The sequence below is a fragment of the Mangifera indica genome, chromosome 11, assembly GCF_011075055.1.
Source record: "Mangifera indica cultivar Alphonso chromosome 11, CATAS_Mindica_2.1, whole genome shotgun sequence".
In the NCBI taxonomy this organism is placed as follows: domain Eukaryota; kingdom Viridiplantae; phylum Streptophyta; class Magnoliopsida; order Sapindales; family Anacardiaceae; genus Mangifera; species Mangifera indica.
This window is the reverse complement of record NC_058147.1, coordinates 8,495,424-8,513,354: the sequence shown is the minus strand read 5'-3', so window position 1 is coordinate 8,513,354 and position 17,931 is coordinate 8,495,424. Positions and strand designations below refer to the sequence as shown.

General features: G+C 32.2%; 2 protein-coding genes across 2 annotated transcripts in view; both read left to right on the top strand.

Annotated features, from left to right (window-relative positions):
- The window catches only part of LOC123229040 (laccase-14-like), a 64,669-nt gene that overhangs the window by 34,188 nt on the left and 12,550 nt on the right, over window positions 1-17,931 (top strand). The window lies entirely within an intron of this gene.
- On the top strand, window positions 1,582-5,468 carry LOC123229039 (laccase-14-like). The gene is made up of 7 exons (XM_044654596.1): window positions 1,582-1,727; window positions 1,896-2,047; window positions 2,129-2,373; window positions 2,480-2,605; window positions 2,687-3,278; window positions 4,805-5,157; window positions 5,244-5,468. Exons 1-7 carry the CDS (start codon window positions 1,614-1,616, stop codon window positions 5,369-5,371), a joined length of 1,710 nt encoding a protein of 569 aa, XP_044510531.1. The 5' UTR covers window positions 1,582-1,613; the 3' UTR covers window positions 5,372-5,468.

The window sequence follows — 17,931 nt, the reverse complement described above, 5'->3', positions numbered from 1 at the left end:
AAAAGTTCATAGTTTAAGGTTTATAACTAAGGTTTTAGGGTTCAGCTATTTGGAGACTTATAAAAACTTTTTTGTTAGTTGTGACTTTACTAGTTATATTTGAGGTAACTCGAACCTAAGACTCTCATGGCTTTGCCAAGTTTCCTATTGGTTCTCTCTGGTTAAGTACGCTTCTCTATACCTCTAGTGAAAGAGAGACTTCAGGCATGTTCTTTCTCAGTTATTATATCTCTCACTGTTTATTGTCTATAGTAAGACAGGAATAACTAAGTGTCCCATCTTTATTACAGACCCCAACAACAGATAGATATGGATATTTGTGATGTATTTTAATCTAAGGGTTGTGGAATTGGAATCGAATTATGAGATTTCACCATAGTTTTGGGTTATTTGACATTTATCTAGTTGGTTTTCATGGAAGCTGGGTACTCAAATGTTTTTTTTTTTTTTTATTTTGAGTTTTTTATAATATTTAATTGGGTATGTCCCTCATAATTATTATTATTATAATTTTTATTTATAAAATTCTTAATTCCTCAACCCCCCCAAAAAAAGAAAAAAAACTATAGTAGGATAGTAAAAAGTAAAAGTCATCTTTAGCCTCCGTAAATATGTGTAATGAAATTGGTGCATGTTTCTCTTAACTATGAAATACATTTAGTTATGAAACCATTAACTACCTATACGTTAATTAATTTATTATTTATTTTCTTTTTCAAAGAAAAAAAATGTTTTCGTACGTACTAATAAAAACTGAGAATATTATACTTGTTATCTCGTATATATCTAACTGAACATTTTGCTCTTCATAAGACGTCTAATTCTGTTAGAGTTTTCCCTTTTGTAATAAGCTTTTTTTTAAGGTGGAAATTATTTTTCCCATTAATTCAATGAATTTAATAAGGACTCTTTCTGAAATTTCTCTTTCTCCAATTGAAGGCCTGTTTCTTTTATTTAATCAACTTTTTCATTGCGCACACCCTCAACAGAAAGATCGAGAAAAAAATTAAGTTATTCCTTTACGGATGCAAAGGAGGCAGGGAGAAAATAATAAAGGCATGTTTTTCGAATCCCATTATGCAGCAATTTTAAATGATTACCATATTTAACTGCTTTCTACTGTGTTCTTCCTTTCTCAACTTGACATAATCATATTCGCAAAAATTAAAATCTTGAATTTTCATCATATCTCTCTCGCTTATCCACTAGAAACCAAAGAAATTAAGGTGCGCATTTCATGGATGTATACATGAATAAACTTTTAGGGATCTCAGTTTTGTATCCCAAATAATATAATTGCCTAAGTGTCATATAATATTGAGTACTGCAAATGTTTTTATTTTTTCGACTTATGTGAATGAAAATTTGGTAATGGTTGAGAGACTTGTGATGACATTTTTTGATCCAAAAACATGTAAAACCCTTAACATGAATCACATTAATTAATTATGGATAATAAGCTTCTAATTTAGAAACCAAAGTGACGGTTGGAAAAATAGTATTTGTTATTCCAACCATCATTAAATTCCTTATATAAATATCTCGTAAGATGTAGCTAAACATAACAGAAGAAAGAATTAAGGCAACCTGAGAACACAAAATAAATAGAAAACATGGGTACAAAAAGTATGGGTTTTCTCTTAATGTTTTTGGGGCTCCTGTATTTGGATGGGCTGCCTCTGTCAATGGCTCGTCGGCGTCCCAGAATCCGTCAATACGATTTTGTTGTAAGGGCTATATTGTTGCATTTACAATCGACCATTTTACGTTTCGTGTTTGAGCTTTTTGACTTTCCACTAAAACAGAAGTTAGAATTATCTTTCATGGATGGATTAATATAATATGATGAGTTAAACTGATGTAATTTTATTGGCTATTTTTATGCATGGTCACAGCTACAAGAATCGAATTTCACAAGAATGTGTAGCACAAAAAGCATGTTGACAGTAAACGGAAGTTTTCCAGGGCCAACGATTGTGGCTCGTAAAGGGGAAACAGTGTTTGTTAATGTCATCAATCAAGGAACATATGGCGTCACCATTCACTGGTGATGACTCTCTCTGTATTGAATTAATATAATTAATAGATCATAATACAAATCCCCAATCCTTTTCTTTTATTTATGCAGGCATGGAGTGAGGCAGCCAAGTAACCCATGGTCAGATGGTCCGGAGAATATAACACAGTGTCCAATTGGACCCGGAACCAACTTTACTTATGAGGTGATATTGTCCACTGAAGAAGGAACCCTTTGGTGGCATGCCCATAGTGACTGGACTCGTGCCACTGTCCATGGTGCCATTGTTATTTTACCTGCTCCTGGAAAATATTATCCGTTTCCTAAGCCTTACAAGGAACAGATAATCATAATTGGTATATTTTGAAATTTTACATCTAACAAAATTATTATTTTTATGGCTTTTTTACAGAAGATATTGGCTTGATTTAATAAGTTTCAGAATTGATGTGTTGAGTGTAGCGTCATGGTTCAAAGGAGACGTGATGGCTTTGATTACTAATGCAATCCAAACTGGCGGCATTGCACCTAGGGCTGATGGATATACCATCAACGGTGAACTAGGGGGCTTATATGAATGCTCCAACGGTATAAAAACCTATATATTCACAATTTCCTTCATATTTCCTTGAGGAGAAATTGACTTACTATACTAATTTTATATTGCAGAGACAATATATCGCTTGTCGGTAGTTTATGGAAAGACTTATCTTCTTCGCATAGTGAATGCAGTGATGAACGAAGAACAGTTTTTCGGAATTGCAAACCACAACTTCACTGTTGTTGGCCAAGATGCAGCCTACTTAAAACCAGTGAACACAAGTTATATTATGATAACTCCTGGACAAACAATGGACGTTTTGTTCAGAGCTAACCAAAATCTAAGCCACTATTACATGGCTACTACTCCTTACTCCGATAGTGCTCGATTTACCAACACTACGCCGGCCGGCACAGCCATTGTTGAGTATGAAGGGGAATATTCTCCCCCATTATCTCCTTTCTTTCCAACTCTTCCTGCCTACAATGACATGAATGCTGCAGGAAACTTTACTAGAAGCATAAGGAGCTTAGCTAGTGAAGAGCATCCTATCATTGTTCCGCAATATTTAGACCAACGAATATATATAGCAGTTTCTATAAATCAGTTGGCCTGCCCCAACAAGTCATGTGATACCGCTAATGGTGATCGGATTGCTGCAAGCATGAACAATGTTAGTTTCGATACTCCGCAAATTGATATACTGCAAGCATACTACAGGTATGAGTTTATTTATGTTAGTATGATCTACTTAATTTTAAATACAAGATAAAATTCTACAATGTCTAGAATTCATTTTGAAATTAATGTAATTTAAAAGAGCCAAAATGACAATTTCCCACCTAGGGTTCGATGGAATGACAAATTCTCCAATATTAAGTTTAAACAAGTTAATTTCCCACCTGTCTATTAAAGTCATGATTATATAGCTTTTAAATATTACAATTTTTTAAATATTTTAAATATTAAAACTTTCATCAGTCTCCTAATATTTAAAAAAATTATATTTGCACCAAACATATAATTATACGCCAATAACACCATGGTCTATATTTGAATTAATAATTTTTTAATTAAAATTTATATAAATTATGATATAAAATTATTAAATGAAATTTTGGGAAGTAAAACGTTATTTAATTTAAGGGCTCTTTCGTTGTTTCAATAATTTTATAAAAAGACCTAATAAAATTTGTTAAAAAATTAAACTGATAAGTAAAAAATTAACTTTTTTAAATTTATTGAACGATAATCTATAATTTCACCCAACCTTGCTTGGGAATTAGTGGTGCCTTTATAATAATTCTAAGAAAACTGAGTGAGATATCATTTCACATTAACCAGTGGATTCAACAGTATTCAATTATAGTTAAGATATAGTTATATTAGGATAACTTAAGTATAACATTATATAATGATATTAAGATAGAACTAATGAAGAAAGTCATATATACATAAAGGGTCTAAGATTAAACAAAAAATATTAATAATCGAGAAAAAAAAAAAAAAACCTAAAAATCTTAGCAAAATAAATGATTTTTTTTTTTTGGTGGGGTCACCAGATCCCACTTACTCGAATTAATGAAAAGTTTATCTGAGTGGGGACTCTTTGTTAGATTAGGCGTTAATTTCGACCAAAACTTTTCGTATAAAAATTGTCTTTGATTCGTTTATTTAGTCACAAAATTCTATTTATTAGTTAAGAATTCTAAATATCTTTAACAAAAATTAGGATATTTTAAGGCCTTCGCCATGGTAATAAAATTCTGACGGGATCGATCCAATGGAGACCTGAAAACATTTACGATTCAAACAAAACAAAAAGTTGTTTCCGCAATTGATTTACTTGGACCCACTGTTGAATTGGTTAAGTTGTGCCAATTAGCAATTAGGCCAAAAATCAAAGCAAACCAAAAAGACTGGAGACGGCCAGAAATGATAGGACCAGAGTGGGATGTAATTGTCAGAAAATGGCCGGCAACAATTAAAAATGAAGAGATCAACAGAGATGGAGTTGTTAGAGAATAAATCACTGCATAAAATGAGCTTTCAGATATGAGATCGTCATGGGATGGAACTGTGAAGAACTAGATATATGAGATCGTCACTTCTCAACAGTTCACTGATATTACCGTCAGTTGATTAAGACTGGCTCCTTCACCTGACCAATGCCAAGTCTGAGTATGAAAACCGCGGTCTTAAATTGAGAATGTATATTTACTTAAATTAAATCTTTCGACATGCAGGGGGTTGCCTGACGTCTTCGATAGAGATTTTCCAAGTGAGCCACCCAATTTTTTAAACTTCACCGGAGATTTATCGAATGCATCAGTGTACACAGCCCAAGGGACAAAGGCGATAATGATTAATTATGGTGACATAGTTGAAATCGTGTACCAAAATACTAATTTCTCGGCTCCGGAAAGTCATCCAATTCATTTACACGGTTTCAGCTTCTTTCTAGTTGGAGCAGGTTCAGGGAATTTCAACAGTGTTACTGATCCTTTATCTTATAATTTGGATGACCCACCGGAACTTAACACCATTAACCTTCCTAAAAATGGTTGGGCTGCTATTCGATTTGTTGCTGACAATCCTGGTAAAATCTCCACCCTACAAGGCGACTTATTCTTTCTTCTATTAAAAATCCTGCTAATAATTTTTTTTTTTTTTGGTTGATTTCAGGAGTATGGTATATGCATTGTCATTTGGAAAGGCATGCAACCTGGGGAATGGATACAGTTCTCATTGTAAAGAACTACCGGCGTCACAAAATTCGACGGCCTCCTCCTTACATGCCTCCTTGTTATTAGTGATATTTTAAAAACCCATAGGGGCTGAAATTTGAATAATAATTACCATTGTGGAAGAAGGGAATTAAATAATGGATAAAACATAATTACTGTGTCAGATATATACATGTGTGTGTGTTGTGTTTATGAAATGTTGGGGTACTCTTTTATTTACTGATATATTTTCCTTTGTGTTGAAGATACACTCAAAACAAATGTTTAGTATGCCTTTTTATCGAACCAAAGTCATACAAATGGCAATAAACAACCAATCACTAAGCTAATAAACTCTTGAAAATAACAAAATTTCTTATTTATATAAAAGGTTTGTTGTTTTGTTATTTTGTAGATTGATAGATTAACAAATAACAATCTCTCAATCCTTAAAATTTCCATGTGAACACCACAACGTGTCGCCGTGTTTCTTTGTTTTCCATTGCTTGTGTTGTACAGACAACCTCTTTCTTAGCTAAACTCATGGAAATAGTAACAAAGAGACGATTCCAAATCTATAACAAATAATTATATAAACTGCATGTAATAGCTAACCAGTTCAATTACTCACCAATCTATGACACATAGTAAATAGAAGACTTACCGTCCATAGAGCATGGAGAGTAACTCTTAAAAATTACTATCATTTACAGTTTACCATTATTATGGGATCACTTTCCATTGTATCTCCAACCATGACTGGAAAACATTCAACTCATACCAAATTAGAGGCCACAAGATCCTCCACCTTCCATGATCATAGCATTCCAACATCAAACTACATAATTGATCATGTAACTCTAACCTCTTATCTTATAAACGAAGGATTATACAAAGGCTTAGGGATGACACTTTTAACATTATACATTATGCAAACAAATTGTAAATTCAAATAATCGATAACATGATCATAGACATATGCTTTCATGTTTCAGAATGAACCATGTTAACACTATACTTTGTTTATTATAATCACACAATCACTATTGTTTTCTACCACTTTACAGTAATTTTGCACTCACAATTTGATGTACTTTTTATTAATGTGATTTTTACCATAAATAATTTGATGCTAGAAGAAGAGCCCTGATGAGCTCTTCTTGACTTTTCTAGGAAATTCTGCTATCTCTTATAATTCTTTTTCGAATGCCCCTTGCAAGACAAAAAAAGGATCAAAGGGGACTGTAAACGATCAAGTCACCATAGGCAGTCATGAGTGTTTATTCCTATGGCAAGCAATTTACCATCATCTATCCAAGTTAATTAAGGTACTACGTACGTAATAATCCAAATTGGTATTTAATAGATTACCTAACCATTTAATTTCACACCAAACAATCAAGAAATCTAATCAGCGGTGGTTTCGGAGAATAATACATAAGCAAAAGATATAGAAAGAATTAGAACTGTAACTGTTATTAGCTACTGCGAACATAATTAGGGTTTTGAAATCACACCCAGTAACAAGAAAGCTTAATTAAAATTCACGAGGACAAATAATTAAAAAGGAGTAGAAAATCTTAGATATCATGATGATGTCAATGTTCGAATCTTTCTTGATTCGTGAATTATCCTCATCAAACTGTTATCGCTTTTCCTGAGTATCATCTTTTTCGTTTCACGATCTCTCGCTTTATTATATTTCTTGCGCGTAAAAAAAAAAGAGCCTAATTATATTTCTTGCGCGTAAAAAGATGTTATTTTGAAGAAACCTAAATAGATTTGGATTCAAAAATTAAGGAAATTAATTTTTGACTTATCTGCACATGTCGCCTCTTGAAGATTTCAGTGTCGCAGCACCGAATTCTCTATCCCTCCAATTCCATAATAGTAGATTTCCATGTTTAGGCATTGATAGCTCTTTCTTTCCAATGTTGCCATTAGGGTTGGACTCGAATCGAGTCCGTTCGAGCTCAACTCAAACGAGCCTGAAACGAGCTAGCTCTATATGAGCTCGAGCTACTCGTCAAATTTTTTAATTAAAAAATTTGATACAAAATAATGTCGTTTTGATCAATATATATTAAAACGACATTATTTTAATAACGAAAAATGAGTCGAACCTAGTTCAAACTTGGCTTCCACGAGCTCAAGCTCGAACTTGAGCTCAGCTATACGCAAACCAAAGCTCGGCTCAAATCTAGCCCTAGTCGCCATCATGATTTTTCCATGTTGGGGCATTGAGTACTCTCTCTTGAATTGGAGAATCAATAAAACTATGTGTTATATGTATCATCATATAATTAGATGAATTTAAATTAAAGATAAAATAATCTTGATCATATAATAAATTATATAAATGTGTATATAATTGTGTACCTAAAATAGATAAATATGGTATTGCTCTTCTTGACTATACATTGCTCAAAATATTATAATTTACTCATTTTAACTCAAACACGGGGCATGTTTATTTCCAATTGTCACAAATCTTTTTACGAACATTTTTCTTCATCAAAAAATAATTTTTAGGCATCTAAGACCTAAAAGTACACAAAATATACCTATGATTCTGAAAAAAAGGTATTTATCATTTTGTCTAAAACTAAAAAATATTTTATAATTTAGTCTAGTTTAAAAACTACTCAAACAATAATCTAAACTTTAAACTTCTTTTTTTTATATTTTTCAACTCAAACCAAATCAAAAATTTTAAACAGTTGGTCATATTTTATGGTTTGAATTTTTCTTGCATGCCACTATAAGTAAAAAATTATATATATGCTTAGAGATGACACTTAATGATATTATACTATTACACCATGCTGTTGCAAACTCAAACTCTCAATGATATAACTGTGGACATGGACAGACTTCTAAGTGACACGTCAAACAACGCTAAAAGTGACGCTTTATTTGTTATGTACTCACAGTTCACTGCTTTTTTCAAAACCACCTTGCACTGACTTTACCCCCATAATTCAGTGTACTTGCAGTTGCGATTGTCAACATCAATAGCTTATATAAAGGTGTTCGGAGATAAACCTAAAAAGAAAGCAAAAAAGGAGAAAAAATCGTAAAGCAAAATCAAATACACATTATAAAAGCATTAAATTAAAGAGACATAATAGTTTTACATGCTTCGAAAAATTATTTACGTCGATAGAGTGCACCTGCACTTCTTCCACTATCAAATTGATGATCACAAATTCAAGCCTCAGCCTCTCTCACTCTCAGTCACGAATCTCTCTCTCACAATCTCTCTCACTTTCCTAAATTTGCCAATCTAAGTCTAAAGCCCTTGGAGATCCCTTGATACATCACACACATCCTTTATGAGACGTTTAGCATATGTATTTATAGTATGGGAGTAATCCATAACTAATTTAGACTCAAAAAGTAAAAAGAACATGGATTCAGAAAATTTGTGTAAACCTGACCATGGGACATTGTTGAGGGCGTGTGAGAGCTCCGTTTGCTACTGTTTTTAAGGCATTGGATTTGTATCGAAATAAACTTTCCAACGATATCTTATTTGAGTAAAACAGACTTGGTTTGACCTACTTGCATGTCAAAGTTTGATGTAGTTTTGAATCCAAATTCTTTGAAGAATCCAAATTCTTTTAGGAATTCAAATTCTTTCAAGCTTCATAATTCTAACAATCTCCCACTTGAAGACTGAAACACATGCAATCATCAACTCTTCTGGCTAGTGAAAATGGTGCACTCAACTTCCTTTGCTTCAACCTTGAAGACCAATTGAAGCTAAACACAGTTTTAGTTTCTCAATAGTCACTAGCTTGTTTAACATGTCAATTGAATTTTTACTCCCAAGAATCTTCACAAGTGTCAACACACCTTCATCCAACAAAGTACGAATGAAGTGATATCTCAAACCTATATGTTTGGTCCTCGAATAAAATGTTGAATTCTTAGCTAAGTGTATCGCACTTTGGCTATCACTGTGCAACACATTCAATACTTGTTTAAATACCAATTTTGCTAACAGACCTTGTAACCAAATCAGTTCTTTGTTTGCCTTTATAACAACCACATACTCTACCTCAGTCGTAGACAATGTCACAATCTTCTGTAACTGAGAAACCTTACTAATAGTTGTCGCACAAAAAGTAAAAATGTACCCTGTAGTGCTCCTCCTATGATCCACCTCTCCAGCAAAGTCAGTATCAACATATCCTTGTAGCTTTAAATCACCTCTTTTGAGGCATAAACATTTTTCTATTGTACCTCGTAGATACCTCAAAATCCATTTAATTGCTTCCTAAAGCTGCTTGTCTAGATTAGACATAAATCTACTAACTACTCCCACTACATGAGCAATATATGGCCTCATGCAAATAATAACATACATAAAGCTTCCAACTGCAAATGTTTATGGAACTTTATCCATGTAAGCCTTATCTTCATCTGTCTCTGGACACTGATCCTTGGAAAGTCTAAAGTGACTAGCTATGGGAATTTTGACTAGTTTAGCATCATTCATGCTAAAACATTGAAGAACCTTATGAATATACTCTGCCTAAGACAATTGCTATATACCTCTTTTCTTATCTCTATTAATTCTCATTCGAAGAATCTGCTTTGATGCCCCTTAATCTTTCATCTCAAACTCACTAAACAGTTGTTTCTTCAACTTTTTTATTTTTTCTAAATTTGCTCCAGCTACTAACATGTCATCAACATAGAGTAATAAGATAGTGTAACTGGCACCAACCTTCTTGAAGTAATAACAATGGTCAACATTGCATCTTAGGTATCTTTTCTTTTGCATAAAGCTATCAAATTTCTTATACCATTGACGAGGAGCTTGCTTAAGGCCATACAAGCTTTTGGTCAACCTATATACTAGATTTTCTTTTCCTTTTTCTATGAAACCTTTTGGTTGCATCATGTATATCTCCTCCTCGAGACCACCATGTAGAAAAATGGTCTTTACATCTAATTGCTCTAGATGTAAATCTTCTACTGCCATAATGCTTATGACTAATCGAATTGTGCTCAACTTCACAACAATGGAAAATATCTCTGTGTAGTCAATGCCTTCTTTCTGTTGAAAGCCTTCGACCACCAATCTAGCCTTGTACCTCTTGAAGTCATCATGTTCTTCCTTAATTCTAAAGACCCATTTATTTTAAAGTGCCTTTTTACCGTCTGGTAACTCTATCAACTCCCATGTATGGTTCAAATTCAGAGACTTCATCTCATCCTTCATCGCTAACTCCCACTTGCTAGAATCATCTATCTGACATGCCTCAACATAGCATTCAGGCTCCCGACCATTAGTCAGTAGCAGATAGTTTAGGTCATACTTCTTGTTTGGTATTTGACATCGCTTAGACCTTCGTAGTGCATTTACTGGATAATCTAACTCATTAAGGTATAAATCTGCAACTCACTTTTCTGATGGTTTTGAGTCTAAACCTCTAGACATCGAACTTAAAGTAATGACTGGTTCTTTTTCTATGGTCTCCTTGGCTTTTGATTGTGCACCTAACTTAGGATTCTTACAAACAGGCAAGTACAAGTCTTTTTGGTACAGGTAATCCTCAATCTACATCTTCCAGAAACTGAAATTTGACCCATTGAACTTCTCAACTTTGTAATGGTCCTCTTTGAACCCATGATCCTCCACCCAAACTGATAAAACCAACCACTAACAAACCAGGCTTTGATACCAGTTGTTAGGAAATAAACCCAAAAAGAAATAAGAAGAAGAAAAAGTCGTAAAGCACAATCAAGCACACATTACAAAAGCATAAAATAAAATAGACACAAGAGTTTTACGTGGTTCAAGAAATTCCCTACGTCCACGGAGTGCACCAACATTTCTTCCACTATCAAATTGATGATTATAAACTCAAGCCTAAACCTCTCCCACTCTCAATCATGAATCCCTCTTTCACAAATCTCTCTCACCTTCCTAAACTTGTCAATCTAAGTCTAAAGCCCTTGGAGATCCCTTGATACATCACACACATCCTTTCTGAGACGTTTAACATGTGTATTTATAGTATAGAAGTAATCCATAATTGATTTAGACTCAAAAACCAAAAAGAACATGGATTCAGAAAATCAATAAAAGATCATAAATCAAGCATTTCATGTATCAGGTGACATTAGCATAAAATCAAACAAATTATAAACTAATAAAAATTAGTACTGTTGTTTAATATGGTTAGTATTATAATTGCCAATAATAAATTTAGTCTCGATACCATAAATTCGATAGTTTAATATGGGATGCAAAGAGAAATATAAGTTCTAAAATCAACAAAAGATATTGTATACATGTAGATATTGTTATTCAAGGCAATATTAGAGGAGATCATCATAGAAACAAGAGGAATTCAATTAACAAAGGAATGTACGCTACAACAAATTTTATAAACAGCGACAAAAATTTTCGTCTTAGAAAGTGAAAATTTTGTCTTAAGAAGTTAACCATAGAAGCAGACCTATAATATCGTGAGGGTGGATCTGGGCCTATCCTCAAAATTGAAAATTGATAGTATCATGAGGGTGGGTCTGGCCTATCCTCAAAATTGAAAATTGATAGAATAGGCCTACCCTTGTTATTTCTTAAATTATTACTCTGTAGTTCAAACCTTCTCCCGAATCCTTATTCTCTCCATTACTTAATTCACTTTTCCTCTCCAAATTTAAAATCTTGCTTTTTAAAACCTAATTTCAAAATTACCTATATGGTAAATGTTAAATTTATGTAAGTTCTTTACAATTGTATCTTATAATTGATTATTTTATTTGTTCCTTCAAATTACCAAAGTTATATTCAAAATAAGAAATAAAATTTTTATGTAAAAAAGGCATATGAAAATTTGACAAAATACTTAAATTATATTTGAAAAAAGATTTTGTATATACTAAATTACCTAAATTTTTATACAATTCACAATGAAAATATAATTGAATGATTTCAAAATATATCAAAGTTGAAAAGCATGTTATATTGAAGAACTTTAGATATACTATCAAAATTTGTTTTCATCTTTGAATAATTAATATTCAAATATTCAGATCTTTTAATATTACATTCTAATTTGAATTTTACTTAATACATGAAGAACGTATTGATTTTTAATCCAGATAATTAAGTTTTGATTTTATATAACCTAAAGTTTGACTGTTTCTCTAGCAATGCAACTTTAAATACTTTTTTGTGGATTGCTGTTGTTATAAACACTTCTAATTTCATTGGACTTAAGTGGATTTTTTTTTTTCTTCACAAGAAAATATTTTTTTATATAAAAAATTACTTATGTTATTGTACTTTTTTTTCCCTTCAATTTTTTGATATTGTATTATTATCCTTACTTCAGATTTAGTAACTTTCAAAAGTTTTTACTAAGTAATTGACAAATAATAACAAGAGGCCACCCTAAATTAAAATTTTGGGTCAGTCACTAGTTAAGCGAGATAACATATCAAATTGTCATAAGAATCACGTTATAAAAAATGTGATGCTCACAAAAGAAGAAAAACAAAATTGTCCTTGATAATCAGACATGGTGAACAAGAAGGATAGCTATATGTGTAGCTACCATCCAGAATATACTTCAAAATATGAAGAAATTAGAATTTTGAAACATAAGAAAAGCATTGTGTCATTTAGTAAGCGCATTATTTATCCTCAAAATGTGCTACAGATATAATGAGGTGACAGACAAAAGAATCGTGCTCGATTGGGTGAAAAATTATATAATATAGAATTATATTGTATACAAACAAAAGAATCGTGCTCGATTAGGTGTAAAATTATATAATATAGAATTATAATGTATAGGTTCATTAACCTGACATCGAATTGAATTTTCTATTGAGAACAGCTAAATCTTTTTGACTTTTTCCATCGATCCAGGAGCTAACATTCCGAGAGTTGGTAATGAATCTTTCCTTAACAATAAAACCTACGTGATCACCTGCAGAAACGTATCCAGTTTGAACTCCTCAACGTTCTTAATCGTTCTTTGTAAGGGACCCACGTTTATTCATGTGGCCATGAATTTTTAAAGGTCCTGCAGCCATCTGTGAAAATATTTTTAATACAATTACTCTTGTGGGTACGTAGAAAAAGATCGATCACGTTTTTAGTAATGTATGATTTTGATTTATCTATCTAATATGTCCCTATTTTATATTTACCATTTGCAATTTTTTATTTATTTAAATAAAAACTCATTTGCTTGGTGTCATTATTATAATTTCATAGGGTTAGGCTATGAGAAACAAACACAGCAATTAGAGCAACTCACTTGCAAGAATATTGAATACCCCACTGAATTTTATTTCAAACTTGAGAAAAAATCACACAGGTTGCATGCATTTCCTATTTTTATAGAGTACAATAGTTTGATTGTTGTCAATAGCTATTTTCGGTCATCCTCTACTGTGTTCACTGAATCATCTGGCAATGATATCTTCAAATTTGGTCACCGTTGGATCATTCCATTTGCAATTTGGTTCTTCTCAAAGGCAATGTAACAATCGCTCTTTATTGATGTAACACCCCTTTATTAGATTTGACAAAATAACTAAAATACCTTTATTAAAAACATCTATCCAAAGTATATGAAAGATGTTTTGATATAAAAAATTATAAGCAGAAAACCATAATATGTACAGTCAAATACAATCATAAAATCATATTAAAATAAGTAAAACTAATAAAAATTGAAATGACTAGACTGTTCACGTAGCTCTACGCCGACTAACTATCACTTGTCTCATAGTCGTCACAACCATCTACACCTATACATATGAAAGTAGAAGAGTGAGTGATGAAATATTCATTAAGTAGGAGAGTCTACTATTAACTTTTATTGAATTTTCCAAAATACCCTTGATCTCGACCCTTACTATCTCTGTCATTCGAAGTTGGCATTAAAGTCTATAAGGATGATGGTGGGTCATAGGTGTCTTCTTTGTGCTCAAGCTGAGCTTTAAGGAATGTCTAACCTACTTATCTTAACTCTCGAGTCAAACTATATCCCACTTGGTAGAGATGTCAATGGGTCGGGTCGAGCCGGGTCAGGCCCAAGGCCCAAACAGTAATGGGCCTTCAGGGTGGGCCGACCCATTGAAATACAAAGGCCCAAGACCCGACCCATATAATAACGGGCCTTAATCGAGTCGGCCCAACCCATTTAATCAATATTTAAAAATAATAATAAATTAAAATTTTTAAACACAAATTATTTTTTAATTATTGAAACCGAGGACAGTACCCCGAATATTTTATTTATAATCTCTCACTTGTGGTGGAGGAATATCATGGTTACATGATGAAAAATATTATAAATTGATAACATTATACAAATAAATTAATTTACATACTGTATAAATTACAAAACATAAATAAAATATATCTACTATATAACAATTATCTACTCATCTTCTACATCCAAATCTCTAAATTCTTCAAAGACATCTTCTGCCACACGATTCTATAATTTGAATTCAGCTTTGACCTAATCCTTCATGTACATTATCACTTCAACCATATTTGGATGTAAATTAGATCGTCTATCATCCAACACGCATCCACCTACACTAAAAGAGGATTTCGATGCTGCAATTGACACCGGAGGTGTTGGTAGATCTCGGGCCATGACTACAAGCACAAGAAAAGTTTCTACCTTGTCTTTCCACCATGCCAAAACATCTAGTTTTTCAGCATTATATCTTTGAATAATTTCAGGATAATGATCAATATTGATATAATTATAAAATTAACTATAATTTGTACTTTGACTAGCAGTTTATTTACCTTTGCGCAACAGAGACCATAGGTGTGACTTTTTTTTACCTGAACTACCAGAACTTACCTCTGGTGCAGAACTTTGTCTAGTTTTTTCATATTTTTGTTCATAAATACTATACATATCAAGTAAAAAATCTTGAACATATTCAAGAGAATTTACATTGCTATTAATTGACAAATTTTCATTAATAATATCAAATAAATTTTGTAATTTATTAATTTTTGCTCTAGGATCTAAAACAGTAGCTGCAGAATAAAGTAAAGGAATTTCACTCCAATATTTTTTAAATTTTTGTTCCATTTGCATACGTATATTTTGAAAAGTATGATGAGAGTGATGATATCTATGTTCTTTAAAAATATCACTTATTTCTACCATATGATATATTATAGAACAAGTTGTTGAATAATACACACCTGATTAATAATCTGTGGCTATCTTCAATGGCTCTAACAAGTTCATTAAAGTCATAGCTATTTCCCAATCTTGATCTATCAAAAAAATAGGATCTTGCGAATCTTTTGGTTGGGTATTGAAGTATCGTGTTATAGGAACTTCATACCCTTCACATGCTTTCAACAAAAGATATGTTGAATTTCACCTAGTTTTAATATTTATTTTTTATTTTTTCCTTCTTAACCCTATTAATCTACATAATTGATGATATGCTTGTTCCCGTGATGGGGATGATGAAATGTATGCAATGGCATGTCTAATTACTTCTAAATGTTTTTTTGCCAAGCTCAAGCCTTCTTGAGCGATTAAATTAATAATATGACATGCATACCTAACATGAAATAATTTTCTATTAAATGAAGGAGATAAATGATTATACATATATTTAATAACTTTATCATTATTTTTAGCATTATCAAAAGTAATTAAAAAAATAGAATTATTAATTTTATATTCCTAAAAAATATTTGCTAATGCACGATAAATTGTAAAACCAACATGCGGATATTCTAAATTTCTAAATGCAATAATTTTTTTGTATAATTGTCAGTTAGAATTAATATAATGGGTAGTTGCACAAAGATATCCTATATGTTGATTTGTAGGAATCCATAAATAAGAAGTTATTGAAATAACACCATTAAAATTACTTAATTCTCTAATAATTTTTATTTTTATTAATTCATAATTTTTCAATATATTTGACCTAAGAGTTGACCTAAGAATTCTTTTAAATGCTGGTTGAATATTATTTTGCATCATCCATTCTAAAATTTCATCTTCTATATAACTAAAAGGTTGATCAAAAGCAACTACGTACCTGACCATGTAATCTCGCATCTTCATTTGATCGTACGTAAAAGTTGACATTTCTCTTATATGTCCAGAACTGCTCAGACCTCTTACTAAAGTGGCACCTGGACCAACGGATCGCGATTTGGTGAATGCAATTTGTTTTTGTCCTCTAAGCTCACGTGAAATTGTTTTACAGTAATCAGTAACATGTCGGCGAAGATGTCCTGTCCCATTTGTATTTGCACATGTTAAACAAGAACCACAATGTTTACATACTGCTCGACGAATTAATTTTCCGTCTATTGTTTCCTCAATTTTATCGAAGTGTTCCCATACCATTGATGTTTGTTTTCTTTTTCTCTCTGTCGAATAATGCGAACTTATACCTGTATCACTTTCACTCGTTGGAGCTCCACCTATTCCACCTTGTGCATCATCAATAATATCATTAGCAACAACATGATAATATTCAAATGGATTGAATTCATTTGACATTGGATCCATTTGTAATATTTTGTAATGATAAAATTAAAATAAAATGAGATTAAAAATATAATAAAATAATTGAGATTGAGAGTTTGAGAAATTTGTAATTGTAATTGAAAGTAAAAATGAAAAATTTAATAGGTTTTTATAGGGAAAAAAATTAATTAAAATTTTTTTTAAAAAAAAATTAAGCAACTACTACTGGCTGGTGGCCAGTAGCCATTACCAACGGCTTCTGCCTTCTGCCACAAGGCAGAAGCTTGGCTTTCTGCCATTTGGCAAAAGCGGGAACCTACTTTTGCCGTAAGGCAGTAGAAGCAAGAAAAAAAAAATTTATTTTTTATAAACAGTACCAGGCTGGGCCAGCCCATGGGTCTTATATAAAGGCCCAAGGCCCAACCCGATAGGCCTGTGGACTTGGCCTGACACTCTACAGTATCAAGCTGGGTTTTATTGTGCCCGAGCTTTTTTTCATGTTTCAAGTCGAGCCTCTATTTGGCCCAGCCCAATTGATATGTCTACTAATAAACCACTGATCAAATTCCTATATGATGTGATTATACTGAACTCGATGAAAGCATTTGTGTTTGGAAGTTATACTAAAGCTATATACTAGGCTGATCAGACTAAATCGAATACAAGGATTTGATACCTTAGCCATGTAAGTCATCTCTATATTTCACTACACCCAACTATCATCTCAACTTGGCTTTACTATGAACAGGTACCTTATTGAAAGTCTTGTGTCCTATTGTGGACATGTTTTACTATAAGCGGTGTAAGGAATGTGTATTGATGGTGCCTTTTGTAATGGTCATGAATATGGTTTATTCTTGTCAATAATACAAGCTTGTAAGTTATCTTACCGACCTACTCCATAATCTCATATAGGCTAATGAACTTGGGAGCCAATTTACCCTTTATTCTAAATCTTATCATATGTTTAAAATGAGCTAATTTGATAAAAACTTTGTCACCCACACTAAACACCAAATCTTGACATTTTTGATCAGCATAACTCTTCTGTTGATCTTAGGCCTATTTCATTCTTTGTATGATCAATTGAACATCCTCAATCATTTTTAGATTAACTCTAGTTTAAAAATTGAA